At 40.1% G+C, this 22,500-nt stretch overlaps 1 protein-coding gene across 2 annotated transcripts in view; it reads right to left on the bottom strand.

The window, feature by feature from the left end:
• The window catches only part of LOC133624099 (neurexin-3a-like), a 180,868-nt gene that overhangs the window by 69,670 nt on the left and 88,698 nt on the right, over positions 1-22,500 (bottom strand). Inside the window, exons 6-8 of one of the 2 annotated variants that reach the window (XM_061987717.1) lie at positions 18,265-18,566; positions 15,767-15,811; positions 12,182-12,343 (exon numbers count right to left, since the gene is read on the bottom strand). In XM_061987717.1, coding sequence (XP_061843701.1) covers positions 12,182-12,343; positions 15,767-15,811; positions 18,265-18,566 — 509 coding nt within the window. The remainder of the gene's footprint in view (positions 1-12,181; positions 12,344-15,766; positions 15,812-18,264; positions 18,567-22,500) is intronic. The other variant, XM_072916154.1, reaches the window with a different exon arrangement.

Raw genomic sequence — 22,500 nt, 5'->3', positions numbered from 1 at the left:
AGACAGGCATGGATCTGTTTACTTCCTGAGTCGTTGACACGTCATGTTGCCACGTGACTGTTTTTCTTTTTTTTACTAAACCACAATATTATTTTGTACACAGAAGATGTATAAGAGTTTTTTTGTTTGCTTTTTCTGTTTGTTATCTGAACCTAACTATGAAAATGGTGTGATGAATGGGAATTATTTAGGAAACTATTTTTGCATTTTGAAGTTGTTCCATATTAAATATGTGATACTTACCACGCCTCATACATATATAATATATCCATCCATCCATCCATCCATCCATCTTCTTCCGCTTATCCGAGGTCGGGTCGCGGGGGCAGCAGCCTAAGCAGGGAAGCCCAGACTTCCCTCTCCCCAGCCACTTCGTCCAGCTCTTCCTGTGGGACCCCGAGGCGTTCCCAGGCCAGCCGGGAGACATAGTCTTCCCAACGTGTCCTGGGTCTTCCCCGCGGCCTCCTACCGGTCGGACGTGCCCTAAACACCTCCCTAGGGAGGCGTTCGGGTGGCATCCTGACCAGATGCCCGAACCACCTCATCTGGCTCCTCTCCATGTGGAGGAGCAGTGGCTTTACTTTAAGCTCCCCCCGGATGACAGAGCTTCTCACCCTATCTCTAAGGGAGAGCCCCGCCACCCGGCGGAGGAAACTCATTTCGGCCGCTTGTACCCGTGATCTTGTCCTTTCGGTCATAACCCAAAGCTCATATATATATTTTTGTTAATATTACTTCTTTAGTTTTTTACTTTTTCAAAAAATGCACTATAACTAACTCCACAAAAAGTCCATGGATAACCAAAGAGCTTGCAAACGCTTGCAAAAAGAAAACATATTTATATAGGACTTTTTTCAGGCATCAAACCATAGAAACACAACAAAAGTACAAAACATATAAACATAAATTAACCAGCATATTAAGAGCAAGCAGAAAAGAATACACCACCAAACTATTAATCCAAAAGAAAAATGATATAAAGGGAATTTGGAAGGTATTAAATAGAATTATTGGGCATGGTTCAAACAGTCCTTGTTATCCAGAGTTTTTTGTTGAGAAGGACCAAATCATAAGTGACAAGAAGATGATTGCTGACAGCTTCAATATGTTTTTTGTTAAAGTTGGGCCTGAGCTGGCAAAACAAAATCCCAATTAATGATGAACAGCCCATGGAACTTATTGAAAACAATCCTTATTGGATGGTCCTTACCCCGACTGTCGAAAAGGAAGTCTTGGAGGTTCTTCAGAAAAGCAAGAAAAAGACATCACGTGACATTTATGACCTCGACATGAGGACGGTCCGGAACGTAGTGGAAGAAATCATCAAACCATTCACACACATCTGCAATTGATCTTTTCAACTTGGACAATTTCCTTCACAAATGAAACTCTCCAAAGTCATCCCCATCTTCAAATCTGGAGACAAACACCACTTCACAAACTCCCTTCTGCCACACTTGTCAAAAATATTGGAAAGATTATTTGATAATAGACTTTGTGGCTTCATTGGAAAGCACACATTATTATTCGATTGTCAACATGGGTTCCGACAAAATAGGTCAACTTCATTAGCTTTAATTGCTTTAAAGGCCTACTGAAAGCCACTACTAGCGACCACGCAGTCTGATAGTTTATATATCAATGATGAAATCTTAACATTGCAACACATGCACTTTAGCTTACTAAAGTGCAATTTTAAATTTCGCGCGAAATATCCTGCTGAAAACATCTCGGTATGATGACGTCAGCGCGATGTCATCAACTTTAAAACTGCTCAAATGATGTTTAGGGCATCCCAAAAGTCTCTACCATCCAATATACAGAACCTATTCCAGGACAGAGATGCTCACCATAGTTACAGTCTAAGAGGAAACAACAAATGATATTAGAACAACTTTCAAATCAATGTGCATTTCAGTGCGTGGAGTCAGTCTGTGGAACAACTTAGGGGAGCAGTTAAAAACCTCTTCTAACATGATTACATTTAAAAGACTGTTTCAAAAAGAAGTACTGAAGTAACAATATCAACAAAATAAGATAATGTATTTAAATTTAAAGTAAATAATTGTTTTTAATCATATTTATTTTTATATTGGTTTTATATTTTTTTATTTAAAAAAATTCAGTCATTGGTGGCGGTAAGGATAATATTTGAATAGTGTTTAAGCAACATTTTTGTTGCTTAAATGTGCTATACAAATAAAGTGGATTGGATTGAAAAAGGCCCAACAGTGTTTGTGTATGGTTGAATTCTGGCCACTTCTGTAGCCTCAAATCTATGCTTGTTTTGATTTGTATGGTATATTTATTACTGTAGGTGGAATAACAGAATCATCTTTTTCCTACAGTAAACAAACAAGGCAAAACAGGTAGCAGAGGAAAGAAACAAAACGAAACTAAAAAAACAGTGATAAGGTTTTTCCAGTTGTAAAAATCACCGTCAATTTTACAGTAAAATTCCCGTGACTCAGTTGACAGTTGTTTTTTTTTTCCCTTAAAAAACAGTGGTACGTTTTTTCTATTTATTGTAATATGTTGTAAAAAATGAAAAAACACTGTTAATTTTACAGTAAAACTCTGCTGACCGAGTTGTCAGTTTTTTACTGTAAAATCTAAATTTGTACGTAAAAAAAAAATAAAATAAAAAATAAATAAATATATATATATATATGTATATATATATATATATATATATATATATATATATATATATATATATATATATATATATATATATATATATATATATATATATATATATATACACATAAATATATATATATACAAATATATATATAAATATAAATATATATATATATATATATATATATATATATATATATATATATATATATATACACATAAATATATATATATACAAATATATATATAAATATAAATATATATATATATATATATATATATATATATATATATATATACATATATATATATATATATATATATATATATATATATATATATATATATATATATATATATATATATATATTATTTTTTTATATATAAATTGGTATATAAATATATATATATATATATATATATATATATATATATATATATATATATATATATATATATATATATATAAATTCCTATATATTTGGCTGTTCCAAGCGACCTTAGCTGCGATGCGGCCCTCAAAGACCAGGACTCGTATGGAAGGACGCTGTAAATCAGGTATTTATATTGTAGGAAACTAAGTGGGAAAAACAGATTTGTAAACAAGTTTGATCCAAATTGAAATAGAAAGTGAATGTGACAGGATAGAGGAGAGAAGAGTTTTGGGTGCAGTCCTTTGTGTTCCACTATCTGGCGGTCCAGCAAGGGGGGGGGGGGGGGGGGGGGGGGGGACAATTACAGCAATTATGCGTTATTGTAGGCCATTATGCATTTTGTAGGCTCTGAGATGTAGGCTTTCTGTGTAATTGCTGGCTTATGAAAGGCATGATAATGACAGGCCAGCCAGCCACATGGGCTACCTAGGGCAACCAGTATTTGGTACCATGGTAACAAAACATTTTTCTATAATGCCACTCTGGATGGCGAGGACAAGAGCAACGCTAGCAAGCAAATTAGCCCCGTAATGGCGGGGAGTGCAGGATAAGAGGGTGTTGGAGAGAAGAAAAGGCTAGCTGGTTACTGGTGAACATGTGGACATCTGCAAGGGAAAGTACTCTCATAGTTTTAAAGAGATGGAATAAAACCTTAAGAGAGGCAACATTTTCACAACTCATTTGTTGATAAGACACGTGCAGTGCTACTGTCCTGGTACCATCCGTGCAGGTTCCATTCCAAGACAGTCTTGGAACACCCAGACACTCCAGTGCTAGCTCTAATTCCGCATACACGTGAGGGTCTGGAGTCCTGCTCAAGATCATTGTTCAGTCTGGCTTCATGAAGGCCAGAAGCACGGAAACATCCCCAGGCTCAGCAAAGCAAGTATTGAACACCAACAGAACCTCCACCTGGTCTTCAGTGACTACACAAAGTATTGAACACCAACAGGACCTCCACCTGGTCTTCAGTGACTACACAAAGTATTGAACACCAACAGGACCTCCACCTGGTCTTCAGTGACTACACAAAGTATTGAACACCAACAGGACCTCCACCTGGTCTTCAGTGACTACACAAAGTATTGAACACCAACAGGACCTCCACCTGGTCTTCAGTGACGACACAAAGTATTGAACACCAACAGGACCTCCACTTGGTCTTCAGTGACCACACAAAGTATTGAACACCAACAGGACCTCCACCTGGTCTTCAGTGACTACACAAAGTATTGAACACCAACAGGACCTCCACCTGGTCTTCAGTGACCACACAAAGTATTGAACACCAACAGGACCTCCACCTGGTCTTCAGTGACCACACAAAGTATTGAACATCAACAGGACCTCCACCTGGTCTTCAGTGACTACACAAAGTATTGAACACCAACAGGACCTCCACCTGGTCTTCAGTGACTACACAAAGTATTGAACACCAACAGGACCTCCACCTGGTCTTCAGTGACTACACAAAGGCCTTCGATCAGGTCAGACATGCACAAAAGATTTCCGCAGCAATTCCGTTCATCAGCGGACAAACTGGATCAAGATCGATCAAGGAGTCTGTCAAGGATGTATTGCAACCCCAGACTTGCAAGGGGAATCAATCTTGCGACCACTTGACAAAGTCCCTGTTGGAGTCTCCATAAATGCTACAATTATTAACAAGATATTGTTCTCATAGCAGATGATGTGGTCCTGATGGCTTCATCTGGCCAGGGTCTTCAGCTCTCACTGGATCGGTTCGCAGCCGAGTGTGAAGCGACTTGGATGAGAATCAGGACCTCCAAGTCCGAGTCCATGGTTCTTGCCCGGAAAAGGGTGGAGTGCCATCTCCGGGTTGGGGAGGAGATCTTGCCCCAAGTGGAGGAGTTCAAGTACCTCGGAGTCTTGTTCACAAGTGAGGGAAGAGTGGATGGTGAGATGGACAGGCGGATCGGTGCGGCGTCTTCAGTAATGCGGACGCCATATCGATCCGTTGTGGTGAAGAAGGAGCTGAGCCGGAAGGCAAAGCTCTCAATTTACCGGTCGATCTACGTTCCCATCCTCACCTATGGTCATGAGCTTTGGGTTATGACCGAAAGGACAAGATCACGGGTACAAGCGGCCCAAATTAGTTTCCTCCGCCGGGTGGCGGGGCTCTCCCTTAGAGATAGGGTGAGAAGCTCTGTCATCCGGGAGGAACTCAAAGTAAAGCCGCTGCTCCTCCACATGGAGAGGAGCCAGATGAGGTGGTTCGGGCATCTGGTCAGGATGCCACCCGAACGCCTCCCTAGGGAGGTGTTTAGGGCACGTCCGACCTGTAGGAGGCCACGGGGAAGACCCAGGACACGTTGGGAAGACTATGTCTCCCAGCTGGCCTGGGAACGCCTCGGGGTCCCACAGGAAGAACTGGACGAAGTGGCTGGGGAGAGGGAAGTCTGGGCTTCCCTGCTTAGGCTGCTGCCCCTGCGACCTGACCTTGGATAAGCGGAAGAAGATGGATGGATGGATGGATGTTCTCATAGCAACAACCAAAGAAGGCCTAAGGAAACTTCTGGACCAAACAGCCTGAGTATCAACTGCAAGAAGACAAAGTCCATGGTCATCTCACAATCTGAACAAGTCAACACCTTCAACTGTTGTTACTTCTGACGTTGGATTTACAAAGGACATACCTAGACAGATCTGCTTAGCCAAGGAGGTCTTGAAGAAAATGAAGATGTGACATAAAGCTTTCGATGCCTACCAAGAGCCAAGTCCTTCAAACTTTCCTCTGGCCAGTGCTTCTTCACGGCTGGGAACCAGGCAGGAACATGTGCTTCTTTAGGCTCAAGATTTATTGGGTCCAAAGAGTTACTAATGATGAAGTCCTAAACCGAGTCCAGAAAGAGAGACAGGTAGAACGTCCGTCATCAAGGAAGCCATAGAAGATCTGTGGCTCAATGGGAGGAGGACAAGGATTACAATTTCCCAAGCAACACAACACCAACACCAACACCAGGACCTAACAAAGACCTCGGTGTGCTTGGTTCAAGTTCAAATGCTTGGTAGTTTGTGGAGGCCCGTATCAGGCTTGGCCCACCAGAGAGAGGAAGAGGGAGGGTTGCATCAGGAAGGCTAGAAACTAAAGCAAAACCATGCCAGCGATTTGCTGTGGCCAATCTTCAGAAAAGAAGCCAAACTAAACCCACAAACTGTTAGGGTTTTTCTTGCTCAAGGGCCAACAAACACCTTTATTTTCTCCAGTAAATGTCTTCCTCAATATAATACATTTAACCAACCCGTCTTTCTTCTTAAAAAAGGAGTGTCCAAACTACGAGTCAAGAACGGCCCGCCGGCATCTCCAGTCTGGCCCAAGAGACGTCCTGAGTTCATTAATAAGCAATTTGACCCACTGGTTGTTTTCACATCTATTTGGAATATCTGACAAAATCATTGCTGGAGGTTTGCCACCATCTTGTGATCAGGTCAGTGACCGTGAATTGTGGTTTGAAGTGGAGACAGCACAGCGTTCACTTTTATGACCCTATCCAAATAACCTTCCATAGTCATGGCACAAAAACAAATGGAACCAACCCAAAAAGTCAACAGACATGGTCTGTGTTAACGGAACTTTGTGGATATTATAAAAAAACATCCAAGCACAACAAAACATTCAACAGTACAATGCATTATGGGAAAAATGCAAAACACTTATCCATGTTTGCCACATTTGACCTTTTGGAGCAGCAGGAAAGATCCCCGCTTGAAGTCAGCAAGTTAAGATGTTTAACATCTCCTCTCTCAAAGAACCATCACATATTCTAGAACATTTGGTGGGAATTGAATCTAGAAGACATGTGCTGGCTTTTGTTGAAGAAAAAACCCTGTCAAGCATTTGTGTTGCTACGGTAACTGACAACTGACGAAAGTACACAAACTAAACATCTCAACTGATGAAAGTACACATACTAAACATCTCAACTGATGAAAGTACACATACTAAACATCTCAACTGATGAAAGTACACAAACTAAACATCTCAACTGATGAAAGTACACAAACTAAACATCTCAACTGATGAAAGTACACAAACTAAACATCTCAACTGATGAAAGTACACAAACTAAACATCTCAACTGATGAAAGTACATCTTAACTGGAAACATTTCAGTTAGAAGTGCAACCAAATCACTTTTTTGGAAAGAAACTGCAGACGATTGGAACCACATGCACTTAGGCAAATGTCAAAACCAAGCAAGCAGTCCAAGGCCAGGAAGCAGTCCAAGGCCAGGAAGCAGTCCAAGGCCAGCACATGTCAGGGATCATCTCATAAAAGTCCATTTAAAGCCAACACTAACCCTTCAACTGGTACACAGAAGGTCTTATCTTTGTCCATGTGATGTCAGATGGAACAACAATGCAGCTGTTTGGCCACAATACCCAGCAATATGTTTGGTGAGGCCTTTCATCCCAGGAACACCATGCCTACTGTCAAGCATGGTGGTGGTAGTATTATGCTCTGGGCCTGTTTTGCTGCTAATGGAACTGCTGCTTTAAATGGGACAAAGAAAAAGGAGGATTAGCTCCAAATTGTTCAGGACAAGCTAAAATCATCAGCCCGGAGGTTGGGTCTTGGGCGCAGTTGGGTGTTCCAACAGGACAATGACCAAAAGTGGTAAAGGAATGGCTACATCAGGCTAGAATGAATGTTTTAGAATGACTTAAAGGTGTGGACAATGCTGAAGAAACAAGTCCAACACATTTAGCTGAACTGCAGCAAGCAGAAGCTTGTGGATGGCTACCATCCACCCAACTGTCCATTTTCTACCGCTTATAAGTCTGTGCTCCAATCACTACATCACAAACAAATAAGAGTTGTAGAAATGATTGACAGCCATGACATGATATCCTTTACAAGTGTATGTAGACTTATGACCAGGACTGTAGTAAGCATGGTCATTATTGAATAGCACATATTATAAACCACCTAATTGACCACAGACCTGCAGCTTTGCTGTTCATACTATCTGCTGCTGGAGATACCAACTTATACTCACCACACAATTCTACACATTAGAGTCACTATGTTGGCTTTCTGGACTCGAATTCATCTGATGACTAAGTGTTCTCTGGCAGAATTCATCTGATGACTAAGTGTTCTCTGGCAGAATTCATCTGATGACTAAGTGTTCTCTGGCAGAATTCATCTGATGACTAAGTGTTCTCTGGCAGAATTCATCTGATGACTAAGTGTTCTCTGGCAGAATTCATCTGATGACTAAGTGTTCTGTGGCAGAATTCATCTGATGACTAAGTGTTCTGTGGCAGAATTCATCTGATGACTAAGTGTTCTCTGGCAGAATTCATCTGATGACTAAGTGTTCTCTGGCAGAATTCATCTGATGACTAAGTGTTCTCTGGCAGAATTCATCTGATGACTAAGTGTTCTCTGGCAGAATTCATCTGATGACTAAGTGTTCTCTGGCAGAATTAATCTGATGACTAAGTGTTCCCTGGCAGAGTTCATCTGATGACTAAGTGTTATCTTGCAGAATTCATCTGATGACTAAGTGTTCTCTGGCAGAATTCATCTGATGACTAAGTGTTCTCTGGCAGAATTCATCTGATGACTAAGTGTTCTCTGGCAGAATTCATCTGATGACTAAGTGTTCTCTGGCAGAATTCATCTGATGACTAAGTGTTCTCTGGCAGAATTCATCTGATGACTAAGTGTTCTCTGGCAGAATTCATCTGATGACTAAGTGTTCTCTGGCAGAATTCATCTGATGACTAAGTGTTCTCTGGCAGAATTCATCTGATGACTAAGTGTTCTCTGGCAGAATTCATCTGATGACTAAGTGTTCTCTGGCAGAAGTCATCTGATGACTAAGTGTTCTCTGGCAGAATTCATCTGATGACTAAGTGTTCTCTGGCAGAATTCATCTGATGACTAAGTGTTCTCTGGCAGAATTCATCTGATGACTATGTGTTCTCTGGCAGAATTCATCTGATGACTAAGTGTTCTCTGGCAGAATTCATCTGATGACTAAGTGTTCTCTGGCAGAATTCATCTGATGACTAAGTGTTCTCTGGCAGAATTAATCTGATGACTAAGTGTTCCCTGGCAGAGTTCATCTGATGACTAAGTGTTATCTTGCAGAATTCATCTGATGACTAAGTGTTCTCTGGCAGAATTCATCTGATGACTAAGTGTTCTCTGGCAGAATTCATCTGATGACTAAGTGTTCTCTGGCAGAATTCATCTGATGACTAAGTGTTCTCTGGCAGAATTCATCTGATGACTAAGTGTTCTCTGGCAGAATTCATCTGATGACTAAGTGTTCTCTGGCAGAATTCATCTGATGACTAAGTGTTCTCTGGCAGAATTCATCTGATGACTAAGTGTTCTCTGGCAGAATTCATCTGATGACTAAGTGTTCTCTGGCAGAATTCATCTGATGACTAAGTGTTCTCTGGCAGAAGTCATCTGATGACTAAGTGTTCTCTGGCAGAATTCATCTGATGACTAAGTGTTCTCTGGCAGAATTCATCTGATGACTAAGTGTTCTCTGGCAGAATTCATCTGATGACTAAGTGTTCTCTGGCAGAATTCATCTGATGACTAAGTGTTCTCTGACAGAATTCATCTGACGACTAAGTGTTCTCTGGCAGAATTCATCTGACGACTAAGTGTTCTCTGGCAGAATTCATCTGATGACTAAGTGTTCTCTGACAGAATTCATCTGACGACTAAGTGTTCTCTGGCAGGAAGCCCATGACGGGTTAATATTTCTATACCCTCGTTTCAGAGTTCTATACTCAACAAAAAAAAACACAGCCAGGAAATTAATTTGTGCTCCTGTGTACGTGTCTGTATGTTGTCATTATTGTTGTGTTGTGTTGTGTATGTTGTCATTATTGTTGTGTGTCTGTATGTTGTCATTATTGTTGTGTGTCTGTATGTTGTCATTATTGTTGTGTTGTGTTGTGTATGTTGTCATTATTGTTGTGTGTCTGTATGTTGTCATTGTTGTTGTGTTGGAGTGGCTGATGCAGAGATTGTCTGTATGTTGTGATTATTGTTGTGTTGTGTATGTTGTCATTATTGTTGTGTTGTGTATGTTGTCATTATTGTTGTGTTGTGTATGTTGTGATTATTGTTGTGTTAGAGTGTCTGATGCAGAGAGTGGGAAAGTGCAAAGCTGCCAAGCACAGAGTAGGAAGTAGGCCAGAGGGGGATTAAATGGCTACTGCGCTACTTCCTCACCCTCCCTGCAACCCATATGATACTGTGTGTGTGTGTGTGTGTGTGTGTGTGTGTGTGTGTGTGTGTGTGTGTGTGTGTGTGTGTGTGTGTGTGTGTGTGTGTGTGTGTGTTGTCATGGAAGTGTGTCACGGAAAGCCAGTTCCCCGCTGCTGCCATGCTGCAGCTACCAGCTCCATTCAAGTGTTAGATGACATCATGAGCTTGGGGGAGCAGCACATTTCTGTCTGAGTGTGTTTGTGTTTCACTCATCCGCACATCCTCACTTCCTTACATCCTCACATCCTCACTTCCTTACATCCTCACAGCCTCACATCCTCACATCCTCACTTCCTCACATCCTCACAGCCCGCACACCACTGCTTCAAAGCCAGGGCTCCGATTGACTGTTTTGAAATGCTACGTTCACATGAATTATTGCATGCATGCAGCTTTGACAAATGCAAGTAAACTGCTGAATTACCAGTGGGGGGGTGTCTGGGGGGAAGAGGGGGGTTAGGATGAAAACTCGTAATGTACCATACCACTGATTCTCTTTCCGATAAAATTCAGGCTGGTACGGGCGATACCGAGCCGATACTGATACTTTGTGCAAAATATACCTAACCTGTCTGCTAAAATGTAACTTTAAAAGTTTCAAATAATAACATAACTCTCTAAAAAAAAACAGTAAAAATGTAAGAAAAAAAAGGGCAAAAAGCTGCAACTTTTAATATACTTAATCGCCTATACCACAAAGTTGTGTCTTCACACACACAAACACACACACACACACACACACACACTCACACACGTTTTTAGCATTATTTTAGTTCAAATATAAAACAATTGTAAATAGTCCCCTCATACTTGGTGGAGAAAGTTGAACCACTCGTGATCTAAAATATTAGAAGCTCTCAAAATAAAAATAAAATATACTTCAAATGTTAAATGTTGGATTTAGTCTCCAATTGTCTGAAAGGTCTTAGTAGACGACTGATGGTGGAGACATGAGCATTGATTTCACGTTCCTGTGGTCTCACCATCTGTGGTATTGTGCTGTGTGATACATTCTGGACGGGCCTTTCCATTTAGCCAAAAGCATGCTAGCTCATCACATTATCTTCTCATTTGTGGGTTTTTTTGTATTTTAGTTGCACTATTTTAGGCTGACTGTGACGGGCAGGCCACCATGCGCTTGTAAAGGTGTGTGTTGTGTAATAGCAGGGGGTAAGGATTATGGATTGAAACATTCCAGTATGAAGCATAAAACATTGAACATCAGTATTTAGTTGGGAAGATTTTACTACTGACTTGGGATCAGAAACCTCCCTTGCAAAGAAAAACAAGCAACATGTCCAATAGAGCAGAGGTTCTTAACCTTCTGAACCTCGGCACCAACTTTTTTACAACAAGAGTCAAATATAAAAAATGATTCAGTAATGGTACTTTTGAACTGAATGGTATTCATGAAGTATATCTAAGCTGCTTACAGTTGAACAGGATTCATTTCCATGCAACGATGCAGTCCTACTATGAATGAACTCTAATTCAATGACAAATAGATGACAAACATGTATATAAGTGTCAAAACAATTCAAGTGCACATGAAAAATACAGCTTCACAACTTTAGTCATAATGTTTGCGCTTATGACATGTTTCTATGACTTTAGCTGTTTGTTAGAGATTGTCATCACTGCCACAAGTGTGTTACCACAGCTGAGAAACAGACTTGTTATCAATGATTAACTCTGGTTAAGTGCAACATAATATGCCTTCCTTGCAGAGTTTTCTCATACAAAGCTTACGACTGCATCATTCTTGGTCAATCAAAGTGCTTTGTAGCAGTGACCACTTCCCTGATTCTCTGCATGGACTGAACACAGCACACCTTACCTCCTTGAGGCAACCCATGAAGTTGTTGCTGACGGGAGACCCAGGCAGGTCAGCCGTGCTTGGGCTTCCACCAACGTAGAAGAAGTCATCTGATCCCAGCATGGTGTAGTCGTCCTGGGTGTAGCCCGTGGTGGTCAAAATGCCATCCACGGATATTGTCACCTGACATTGAGGGTGAAATACAAGAGGAGACGGAATCAGGTACAATGTCAAACTCTTCATTGTGATCCCAGTATATCCAGCGGGGAAAGTTGGTTGTGTTGCTTTGACACTTGCAAACACACAATGTTTGGACTATGTGTGTTGGAACATGGAGAACCACAATTGAAATCCAACAGTTCTTTTCCTCACATAACATCATACCAATAGTTCTTTTCCTCACATAGCATCATACCAATAGTTCTTTTCCTCACATAGCATCATACCAATAGTTCTTTTCCTCACATAGCATCATACCAATAGTTCTTTTCCTCACATAGCATCATACCAATAGTTCTTTTCCTCACATAGCATCATACCAATAGTTCTTTTCCTCACATAGCATCATACCAATAGTTCTTTTCCTCACATAGCATCATACCAATAGTTCTTTTCCTCACATAGCATCATACCAATAGTTCTTTTCCTCACATAGCATCATACCAATAGTTCTTTTCCTCACATAGCATCATACCAACAGTTCTTTTCCTCACATAGCATCATACCAATAGTTCTTTTCCTCACATAGCATCATACCAACAGTTCTTTTCCTCACATAGCATCATACCAATAGTTCTTTTCCTCACATAGCATCATACCAATAGTTCTTTTCCTCACATAGCATCATACCAATAGTTCTTTTCCTCACATAGCATCATAGCAATAGTTATTTTCCTCACATAGCATCACACCAATAATTATTTTCCTCACATAGCATCATAGCAATAGTTCTTTTCCTCACATAGCATCATACCAATAGTTCTTTTCCTCACATAGCATCATACCAATAGTTCTTTTCCTCACATAGCATCATACCAATAGTTATTTTCCTCACATAGCATCATACCAATAGTTCTTTTCCTCACATAGCATCATACCAATAGTTCTTTTCCTCACATAGCATCATACCAACAGTTCTTTTCCTCACATAGCATCATAGCAATAGTTATGTTCCTCACTGTATAGAGCAGATAGCATCATAGCAACACAGGTGAAAGCACACAGCTTGAAAGAACCACTCTGCAGGGCATCAACTATGTCATGAACATAAGTTCGCTTTGAGGGTTTTAACAACTGAAAAGAAGAAATGTGTGAAGTCTGACACGTTGTTATTTTGCAGGAATGCCTTTGAAAGAAGTGATAACTGTTAGATTTCTTTAAGGACTTTTGTTCTGCCAATTCCAAATACTGAGATGAAATGTAATCCAACACAATGGTTTTTGATTGATTGATTGAAACTTGTATCAGTAGATATTGCCCTGAGACTACAAGGAAGGACAACATCCACAGTTCACAGCATCATAACATCCCTGCAGTGTGGGTCAACTCCTCAATGAAGGTGAACCAAGAGGATAGTCAGATAAAAAAGGGTAGCACATTTTCTTTCAGTATGGCCTGGACACGTTTCACAGTGACCTCACCAACATCATACACAAAACCTCATGTTCACATGGACATCAAGATCCCCACATTAACCCTATGACGGCAATACTCGGTATAGCACACAACCTGGCATGTTGGGAATATCCTGTATGATCATGTGTTTACTGAAAGTAAACACTACTTTAGGTATGTGCACCATCACAGTTTGACTTGCTTGGTGTTTGGGATGATGGGGGAACAGGAATGTTGGGAACCAGGGAGTAGGAAATGAATGAAAACTTCAAAAAGTGTTTTAAATTTGCAGCGCTCTACGAGCAAACTTAGACTTAGACAAACTTTTGGTGGAAGTGGCGTCTGTGCTCCTTCCTCATAAAGCTGGCAGGGAGAACACCGTCAGGAAGCCTTTGAACGGAAAGTTCAAGTACCACTGATAGTCACACACACACTAGGTGTGGTGAATCTACTCTCTGCATTTGACCCATCCCCTTGTTCCTTGTTGTTTTGGGTGATTTAACCTCCAATTCCAAGCCTTGATGCTGAGTGCCAAGCAGGGAGGTAATAGCTCCCATTTTTATAGTCTTTGGTATGACTCGGCCGGGGTTTGAACTCACGACCTAGCCATCTCAGGGTGGACACACTAACCACTAGGCCACTGAGCAGGCTTATGGTTTACAGACCGGGTATGGTTTGCTCTTTCCTGTCATTGCACAAGTACAACAACATTGAATTATTCAGCATAAATTCAAGGCTAGACAAACATAGCACAGGAACAGAACAGAACCGGTGATGGGTCGCCGCTTACGACCACCCTGTAAAAGCTGGGAAAAAGGTAGACGCTGAGGGAGGATGAGTAAACAAAAAAGTCGATCTCTCCTATGGGGGAGGGGGCACTCGATAGCCAATAAGCACATATACACATGTTGACACAGAACCCACAGGACTTGCAACAGGAGGAGAGGGGGCAGGCATACGGCTTGAAGCTGCCAGCCACTTTGTTGTCCGTCATACCACGTGGGGTGAAGCGGTTGCAAAGGGGGTGGTAGTATGTGTGTAGGCTCTGCATGTGGTGGCAAAGGAACAGAGTTGATCTTTCCAGGCGTCGTTGACAGGGAAGGAGTTTGTTTCGTCTTCGCTGCAAGATCCTCCAAGTTGCAATCTGAGGATCTGAAACAATTGGCTGGAAGGCTAAGTTCCATCCAAGCTACCTTCAGAGGGTAAGCACAAAGGACAGTGCTGATCAGTGTAGCAGAAAAGAGTCGCCATGGTCTAGGGTTTAGGGTTTAGGTGGAAGGATCCTGCCCGGGCCCTCACATGACTGAAGGAGGAACCAACCTGTGGACACAAACTCAGGTCCAATCTGTTGAGGGCTGACCCGGTGAGATGTATTGGCCTCATTCTAAGGTCATGGCTGGGAGAGGGAGATTGTGGTGAAGGAATCCGCTTCAATTTTAGGAATTACAATTTGAAGTGGTAATAATGAATCTTAGGAGTTGGTGAAGTACAGGTATGATGGTATTGCACACACTTTGACTTCCTCCAAGTTGGTCCAGTACAGGTATGATGGTATTGGTATTGGTCCAGTACAGGTATGATGGTATTGCACACACTTTGACTTCCTCCAAGTTTGGGAGGATGGAGAAATGGAGTCTACATTTTGAATGGACAAATAGACATGACTCAGGTTATGTTTCGTATGTAAGTCAAATTATTCTAAAAGTAACCAATGTATGTAGGCAATAGAATTTCAAAATAAAATGACAGGCGCAAATCAAGATTTCAAGTGAAAGTGTTTCCATGAAGGTAAACTAACTGGGTTGATGTTGTCCATGTAAACATAGCCGCTGGAAGGCAAAGTTTGACTCAGATATTAGAGGAAAGAAAGCTATTTGCTGGTCAATTTTGAGAAATACAAACCTGGGAATTGTAAATAGTCTTTGTAAGAAGTAGCAAAGTGAAAGAAAGTGCAAAGTGAGGAGCAACGTGACAAAGACTGATGATATCTACCAGACAATGGAGTGTGTTGACCGAGGAATAGTCATTGCCTGGTTGCTTGGCACAGAGGTGGAGAAGTACTTCAACTTACTTACTACATACTGGAGTATTGCACACATTATTATCATTACTTCAACTTACTTACTACATACTGGAGTATTGCACACATTATTATCATTACTTCAACTTAGTTACTACATACTGGACTATTGCACACATTATTATCATTACTTCAACTTAGTTACTACATACTGGAGTATTGCACACATTATTATAAGTACTTCAACTTAGTTACTACATACTGGAGTATTGCACACATTATTATCATTACTTCAACTGCTTAGTTACTACATACTGGAGTATTGCACACATTATTATAAGTACTTCAACTTACTTACTACATACTGGAGTATTGCACACATTATTATCATTACTTCAACTTAGTTACTACATACTGGAGTATTGCACACATTATTATCATTACTTCAACTTAGTTACTACATACTGGAGTATTGCACACATTATTATCATTACTTCAACTTAGTTACTACATACTGGAGTATTGCACACATTATTATCATTACTTCAACTTAGTTACTACATACTGGAGTATTGCACACATTATTATCATTACTTCAACTTACTTACTACATACTGGAGTATTGCACACATTATTATCATTACTTCAACTTAGTTACTACATACTGGAGTATTGCACACATTATTATCATTACTTCAACTTACTTACTACATACTGGAGTATTGCACACATTATTATAAGTACTTCAACTTAGTTACTACATATTGGAGTATTGCACACATTATTATCATTACTTCAACTTACTTACTACATACTGGAATATTGCACACATTATTATCATTACTTCAACTTAGTTACTACATACTGGAGTATTGCACACATTATTATCATTACTTCAACTTAGTTAGTACATACTGGAGTATTGCACACATTATTATCATTACTTCAACTTAGTTACTACATACTGGAGTATTGCACACATTATTATCATTACTTCAACTTAGTTACTACATACTGGAGTATTGCAAACATTATTATCATTACTTCAACTTAGTTAGTACATACTGGAGTATTGCACACATTATTATCATTACTTCAACTTACTTACTACATACTGGAGTATTGCACACATTATTATCATTACTTCAACTTAGTTACTACATACTGGAGTATTGCACACATTATTATCATTACTTCAACTTAGTTACTACATACTGGAGTATTGCAAACATTATTATCATTACTTCAACTTAGTTACTACATACTGGAGTATTGCACACATTATTATCATTACTTCAACTTAGTTACTACATACTGGAGTATTGCAAACATTATTATCATTACTTCAACTTAGTTAGTACATACTGGAGTATTGCACACATTATTATCATTACTTCAACTTACTTACTACATACTGGAGTATTGCACACATTATTATCATTACTTCAACTTAGTTACTACATACTGGAGTATTGCACACATTATTATCATTACTTCAACTTAGTTACTACATACTGGAGTATTGCACACATTATTATCATTACTTCAACTTAGTTAGTACATACTGGAGTATTGCACACATTATTATCATTACTTCAACTTAGTTACTACATACTGGAGTATTGCACACATTATTATCATTATTTCAACTTAGTTAGTACATACTGGAGTATTGCACACATTATTATCATTACTTCAACTTAGTTAGTACATACTGGAGTATTGCACACATTATTATCATTACTTCAACTTAGTTACTACATACTGGAGTATTGCAAACATTATTATCATTACTTCAACTTAGTTAGTACATACTGGAGTATTGCACACATTATTATCATTACTTCAACTTACTTACTACATACTGGAGTATTGCACACATTATTATCATTACTTCAACTTAGTTACTACATACTGGAGTATTGCACACATTATTATCATTACTTCAACTTAGTTACTACATACTGGAGTATTGCACACATTATTATCATTACTTCAACTTAGTTAGTACATACTGGAGTATTGCACACATTATTATCATTACTTCAACTTAGTTACTACATACTGGAGTATTGCACACATTATTATCATTATTTTAACTTAGTGTCTCAAAGGGCTGCACAAGCCACAACAACATCCTCGGTACAGAGCCCACATAAGGGCAAGGAAAAACTCACCCCAGTGGGCTGTCGATGTGAATGACTATGAGAAACCTTGGAGAGGACCGCATATGTGGGTAACCCCCCCTTTCTAAAGAATTATAAACAGTTTGGTTTTATTTTTACTCACTTTTATTGTAGTACTTTAGTTTTTTTGCAAAGCTGCAGTAAAATAATTGTGTAGTCTAGTTCTGCACTTTGACTTGATGATTGGGTTGAGTCCTTCAGGAGTTCTTTTAGTCCTCCAGCAAGCACAAATAAATGACTATAAAGTGTTGAGGTGCCAGGCAACATGGCGGAGTCAGCCTTACCTGTCGGAGGTTGCGAGTCACTTTGACGTCATGCCAGGAGTTGTCGTTGAACTTGCCGTTGACCGGCTCAACGATGGCCTCGAAGGCTCCGGAGCCCAAGTTGATGACCAGAGACACGGCGCCATCTTTCAGCGCCAAGTTGACGTAGTCGGCCGACTTGCCCGTGTGGAGGATGAGGCCATTGCGCTGCCACGTCTTGAAGGACAAGGTGATCTCGTCACTGCTGCTCTGGATGGGGTTCTGAGAGAGGTCGTAGCAGAAGTACTCGGAACCTCGGAACGTGGCCACGTTCTCTTCTCGTGCTAAAGGTGGAGAAGGACAAAGTCTGGAATCATTTCAAGTTAAAATGTTTAAAAGGAAGATTACCCAGCAGGCACAAGACATTGAAACAACTTGTTGAACTAGGTCCTGACCTTCAGCAACTCTAACACAACATTGAAACAACTTGTTGAACTAGGTCCTGACCTTCAGCAACTCTAACACAACATTGAAACAACTTGTTGAACTAGGTCCTGACCTTCAGCAACTCAAACACAACATTGAAACAACTTGTTGAACTAGGTCCTGACCTTCAGCAACTCTAACACAACATTGAAACAACTTGTTGAACTAGGTCCTGACCTTCAGCAACTCTAACACAACATTGAAACAACATGCACCTTTCATCAATGTCGGGTTGTGACCTTGATTTACCATTGAATTTTGCTCAATTCCCAACAAGCAACAAGGTGGATCCAATGTTAGACATCAACAGACAATGTTTAGCATTTTCCCATCATGCTTTGTAATTGATGTAAATTGGTGTCATTTTGAATTTACGGTGTTTGGACAATTTTTTATAATGTCCCCAAAGTTCAGTGAGCAGGTTGTGTTATGTGTAATCATGTTTGTTGACATTTGTTTTTACACCATGACTAGGGAAGGTTGTTTGTATCGGGTCATACAAGTAATTGATGCGCATACATCCATTCAAAGCATAGTAAAGGTCAGCGAGCTGAATTCCTGGCCTTGTCCACTAGATGGCAATATAATAGCAGCATCAAATGTGTCAAGACTATTCAAATGAAGGTGGAACTGTGGGTAGGATTCTTGATTCGACTCATGACAATTTGGACACTCCTGGTTTAAATGGTTGAAAACGTGAAAGTAGTAAAAACTATCGAGTGCATTTGTGTCGGGAAAATGTGGAATTTTGGCAAAAGTGTGAATTTTGAGGATGTCGAAAATTGTTTGTCCTAAATGATTATATTGATATTTTCTTATGGCTTGAAACAGCTTGTGGACTTCATTGAGAGCATTTTGCTGCACAACAACATAGACTACTTTCTCTGACTCTCTCTCTCTGACTCTCTCTCTCTGTGTGTGTGTGTGTGTGTGTGTGTGTGTGTGTGTGTGTGTGTGTGTGTGTGTGTGTGTGTGTGTGTGTGTGTGTGTGTGTGTGTGTGTGTGTGTGTGTGTGTGTGTGTATGCAATCAACTATCACAATGTAGTGGGTGGACATCATGAAGAGAAAAGAAGAAGTAATGAGTATTCAGCAGTAAATGTGCAGCAAGGCGACAGAATAATGCAGAAAAATGTCCTGGTCAAGAGTGATTATCTATGAGGTCATCTTTAATTAAGTGAGGGGGAAATAGTACACATGGAGAGATTAGTCACAAACTGGACTATCTATCAGCCACACTCACACCACATAAGTAGAAGAACACCATAACCCTCCTGTCACTTCTTAACACACACAAATACTTTTAACAATACTTTTAATACATACACACACATACACATATATGTATATATATATATATATATATATATGTATATATATATATATATATATATATGCATATATATATATATATATATATATATATATATATATATATATATATACAAAAAACAAAAAACAAACAAACAAACAAAAACAAAAAAAAAAAGTAAAAAAAAAAAAAAAAAAATATATATATATATATATATATATATACACAAAAAACAAACAAAAAATAAATAAATAAAATAAAATAAAAAAAAAAATATATATATATATATATATATATATATATATATATATATATATATACATCCATCCATCCATCCATTTTCTACCGCTTATTCCCTTTTGGGGTCGCGGGGGGCGCTGGAGCCTATCTCAGCTACAATCGGGCGGAAGGCGGGGTACACCCTGGACAAGTCGCCACCTCATCGCAGGGCCAACGCAGATAGACAGACAACATTCACACTCACATCCACACACTAGGGCCAATTCAGTGCTGCCAATCAACTTATCCCCAGGTGCATGTCTTTGGAAGTGGGAGGAGCCTATCCCCAGGTGCATGTCTTTGGAAGTGGGAGGAAGCCGGAGTACCCGGAGGGAACCCACGCAGTCACGGGGAGAACATGCAAACTCCACACAGAAAGATCCCGAGCCCGGGATTGAACCCAAGACTACTCAGGACCTTCGTATTGTGAGGCAGATGCACTAACCCCTCTGCCACCGTGAAGCCCTGAAACAAACAAACAAACAAAAAAAATAAATATATATATATATATATATATTTTTTTTTTTTTTTTTTTTTTTTTTTTGTATGTATATATATATATATTTTTTTTTTTTTGTTTGTTTGTTTGTTTGTTTGTTTGTTTTTTGTATATATATATATATATATATATATATATATATATATATATATATATATATTTTTGTTTTTTTGTTTTTGTTTGTTTGTTTGTTTGTTTGTTTTTTGTATATATATATATATATATATATTAGAGATGCGCGGTTTGCGGGCACAACCGCGGAGTCCGCGGATTATCCGCGGATCGGGCGGATGAAATTTTAAAAAATTAGATTTTATCCGCGGGTCGGGTCGGGCGGTAGAAATAAAAAAAATGAGATTTTAAATAGATTCAGGCGGGTGGCAGTTAAACCAATTGGTAAATATATATACATAGTTAAATGTTGTTACCCACATAGGAAAAACGAGCAGGCACCTGCAGCATATGCCACAACAGAAGGAAAAAAAAAAAGAGATGGACACTTTTACGGAGCGGAGAAGGGACGCCTCGCCGGGGTCCGGGACCGAGGCCCCTTCCCCCGAGAGGGCCCCACCGGGAGCCGTAGCTGAGGCGATCCGCGAGAAGGGCCCGACGCACGTCCAGGGTCACCACCGCGCCCACCGCACCGACACCCCGCCTCGTCCGCCTTCGCCGCGGCCGGCGTCACGCGCAGCAGGCAAGCAGCTTACCTGCCCGCCACCCCCGTGGCCGGGGGCTCGTAACAGGGGTCACTCCGCGCGCTCCGCCCGCGCAGCTTACCTGCCCACCACCCCTGTTGCCGGGGGCGCGTAACAGGGGTCACTCCGCGCGCAGTGCGCTCACGAAAGGGGTGGGGCTCACCCTGGTTGATATAGACAGCAGCTAGGACGGTGGCCATGGAAGTTGGAACCCGCTAAGGAGTGTGTAACAACCCACCTGCCGAATCAACTAGCCCTGAAAATGGATGGCGCTGGAGCGTTGGGCCCATACCCGGCCGTCGCCGGCAGCGAGACGCGCTTGGAGGTGCGCTCAGCGCGGCTCCCATATGATTGCGCACTGGTGTGCGTCTGGGTCGTGACAGCGTGGCACGCGAATGTCTGTGCTGCATTGGATCAGTCTCCTTTCTTTAACAGGCAAAAGCTTTATAACCTCACTAATGCCTTGCATCGTCTATATTAGATATATAACAACGGGCGGGTGCGGGCGGATGGCGGGCGGATGCGGTTCTGATCAAATGTTAGATCGGGTGGATTGCGGATGGTTGACGACTTTCTGATGCGGTTGCGGATGAAATAATTGCCTATCCGCGCATCTCTAATATATATATATATATATATATATACATATATTTTTTGTTTGTTTGTTTGTTTGTTTGTTTTTTGTATATATATATATATATATATATATATATATATATATATATATATATATATATATATATATATATATATATATATATATATATGTACATGGCTCTTTCCAACATGTTCAGTGAAGTCTCATCTTTGCTATGTGGAACATTTATTTTTATACCATAAATATCTTCTTGGTTACAATCATACATGCAAGCATGTATGATTGTGTTGTATTGTTGATCATACAAACATGTATGATTGTGTTGTATTGTTGATCATACAAACATGCATGATTGTGTTGTATTGTTGATGTCATACAAACATGTATGATTGTGTTGTATTGTTGATGTCA

Source organism: Nerophis lumbriciformis, linkage group LG26, assembly GCF_033978685.3.
Source record: "Nerophis lumbriciformis linkage group LG26, RoL_Nlum_v2.1, whole genome shotgun sequence".
In the NCBI taxonomy this organism is placed as follows: domain Eukaryota; kingdom Metazoa; phylum Chordata; class Actinopteri; order Syngnathiformes; family Syngnathidae; genus Nerophis; species Nerophis lumbriciformis.
This window is presented reverse-complemented; position numbering and strand designations above follow the sequence as displayed.